At 24.0% G+C, this 2,994-nt stretch overlaps 2 protein-coding genes across 2 annotated transcripts; one reads left to right on the top strand and one right to left on the bottom strand.

The window, feature by feature from the left end:
- Window positions 1-378: 378 nt before the first annotated feature.
- On the bottom strand, window positions 379-2,397 carry ENU1_038080 (hypothetical protein; the record flags this gene model as incomplete). Its single annotated transcript, XM_008857480.1, has 1 exon — window positions 379-2,397. The coding sequence occupies one exon, from the start codon at window positions 2,395-2,397 to the stop codon at window positions 379-381; it is 2,019 nt and encodes a 672-aa protein (XP_008855702.1).
- A 106-nt stretch (window positions 2,398-2,503) lies between these two features.
- On the top strand, window positions 2,504-2,965 carry ENU1_038070 (hypothetical protein; the record flags this gene model as incomplete). Its single annotated transcript, XM_008857479.1, has 1 exon — window positions 2,504-2,965. One exon carries the CDS (start codon window positions 2,504-2,506, stop codon window positions 2,963-2,965), a length of 462 nt encoding a protein of 153 aa, XP_008855701.1.
- Window positions 2,966-2,994: the final 29 nt, after the last annotated feature.

Here is a 2,994-nt window from a genome sequence, read left to right as displayed (position 1 = left end):
TTTTTTTTTCAAAACAAAAATAATAAAATACATTAAATGATATTTCACAAACTGATACAATTGTAATAATAAATATAAATGATTATATAATTCTGAATCTTTATTATGAATATATTCTATCCATTCAATTACATAATTTGTTGCTAAATTAAGTGTATTAATAAATTCTTGAAAGTGATGTCTTAATTCTACTATCATTGTTGGATCATTTATTTCTTTTATTTTATCAATTTTTTCAATCATAATTTGAAGACATCTTGTTTGAAACGACGGCTGTTCCATTTGATTATAATAAAAAAGAAAATAATAAGTCTCTTTTTAGTTATTTCTTTTTAGTTCATTCTTTTAATAACAAAATTATAAAATAAAATGTTATTCTTAATTCAATGAAATTTTCTTTATTATCCATTGTTGTGCTTCTGCTGTTGTTTGTTTTTCATATAATTCTTGTTGAAGAATATCCTCTAAAATATTCTCAATTGTTGATGGTGTATATCTTCTCCAAATAGTCTTAAAAATAACTTCTGCCAATTCCATATTTCCTTTGATCAATGATTTGTGTAAAGCATGAGAACAAAGTAATTTATAACTAATAGTAAGTTTGTCTAAAGGGAAAGCAAGGAGTCTTTCAAGGAAAATAGGAACTAAATCATCAGTAAGACTGTCTAATGCTTTATTAAATGATGAAATAACAGTAATAAATATTGCATAAACAATTTGTTGATCTTTATTAAGTTGATGTTTTTGATAATATAAATCAATAGGTGTAAAAACTTGTTGAAACATTACAATAACATCTAATTGTGGAAGGTCATCAGTAATAATGATCATATGTTGTAATAATTCATAAGGTCTTAATTTTAATAATGGAATTATTAATGGTCTAAGCCAATTTGTTTGGTGTTGAGTAATTGATGTAATAAGTTCATCAGGAATAGAAATAACTTGATTTTCATGTGTAATTCCAAGTAATGAATATACTTTGGCAATTTTTTCTTCTGTAGGATTATTACATAATTGAACTGTTACATCAGCTAAATTAAATTTTTGAGGTTCCCATTCTTTTTTTGTTGGAGTATGTAATAAAATATGTTCTGGTTGTATTGTTTGTTGTAATTCAGTAAAATATGTTTCAACATCTTGAGGATTCCATCCATTAGCCATACTTATTAAATATTCATGATTATATCGTTCTTTAAATCGGTTTATAGCATATTCTCTATATTCAGGTTTTGTTGAAAGGAAAATAATTAGAGGAAGATCATTTCCAAGTCTATCTAAGAACCTTGTGATTAATTGTGAATTTAAATGTTGAATACCAACTAATGTATTTTTAAAATCATTTAACAGAAAATATAACATTCCTTCTTTCATATCAGTTGAATATTTCATTTTTTCATTAAATAAATATTCATTAAATGATTTTAATGAATTAGAATAAAATCCAATAGACACATCTGGATTATTCCATGGAACAATAGATGATACTTCATAATTCTTTATAGTATCTACAATAATTGGATTTTTCATTTTTCTCATATTATAAATATACATTCTATGATCTGTTAAAATAATAAGGAATCTATAATAAAAATGAATTTTATAATCTTCATTTGGAAGTTTAATTACTCCAATTTTTATTGGAATAAGAAGATTAGACTTTGAATCAATTAAATAAACTTCTCCATTTTCTGAAATCATTAATAAGTCTGATGTTTGTGGATGAATATAATATTGAATAACTCTAAAATCATTTGTTTTAAATGTTCCAGGTGTTGCTTGAACTTCTAAAAGTTCATTTGTAATAAATTTGTAAAATTGAATATTTTGACGTTGAATAATAAATAATCCATATTTTGACATAATAACATTAGATGCAACTCCTTTTAATTGAACATCTTCTATATTTTGAACTAAAACAGCGAAATGTTTTGCTTCTTGAATTTTATCTGTTTTTTCACTATTTTCATTTAATAAAACAACAGAATAACTATATATTTGTAATATATCTTCTCCAACAAAGAAATACATTTTTGATAATTCAGGATCATGAAATGAAAGTTTATTATTATTTTCTACAAAAAATGTATCAACTGCACTAATCCATTTATCTTCTTCTTGTTTATACATATCAAAAAAGATTTTTCCAGTACAATCTCCCCTAATAATGATATTTGTCTTTTCATTAAAAATAGAAAACGTTCTTCCTTCTCCTAATTCATCAAATCCACCAAACGTTCCATTTGAATTGTAATATCTAAATGTTCCATCTTGTAAAACAAAGAATGTAAATGTTTTATTCATAATCATTTCAATCAATCCTTTATTACAAATATTATCAATTAAATTATCTGCATATTTCAATGGTTGAATTTCTTTAATATCAAGAATATTCATTAATTTTTTTAAGTTCCCTTTAAATTTCTATGCAAAACAAATGAAAACAAATTAAATCTTAAAACTTAATAAATAAAAACCATTTAGTTTATTTTTCTACTCTTCAATGACCACATCAAATCCAACACCTCATGTTTACCAAGAATTAGATATCCATCGCACTATCTCTGAAAGTGTTGAGGATTTAAATATTCGTGAAGATATTGATGAATTAGAAATATATGAACATATAAGAAGAATTAAAGACCCAGAACATCCATCTGTTACTTTAGAACAATTAAAAGTAATAAGTCCTGATTTAATTAATGTTGATGATAAAGGAAATCATATTATTGTCAAATTTACACCAACAGTAGATAACTGTACAATGGCAACTTTGATTGGTTTGGCTATTCGGACTAAGTTAATGAGAATTCTTCCACCACGTATTAAATTAGACATTTATTTAACAGAAGGAACACATCAAACTGAAGAAGATGTTAATAAACAATTAAATGATAAAGAAAGAATAGCAGCAGCACTTGAAAAACAAACATTACTTCAGTTAGTTAATAAATGTCTTGTTTAAAAAAGAAGGAATAAATAAAAAAAAAAAAA

The sequence above is a fragment of the Entamoeba nuttalli genome (genome assembly GCF_000257125.1).
Source record: "Entamoeba nuttalli P19 unplaced genomic scaffold asmbl_2711, whole genome shotgun sequence".
Lineage (NCBI taxonomy): Eukaryota > Evosea > Mastigamoebida > Endamoebidae > Entamoeba > Entamoeba nuttalli.
This window is presented reverse-complemented; position numbering and strand designations above follow the sequence as displayed.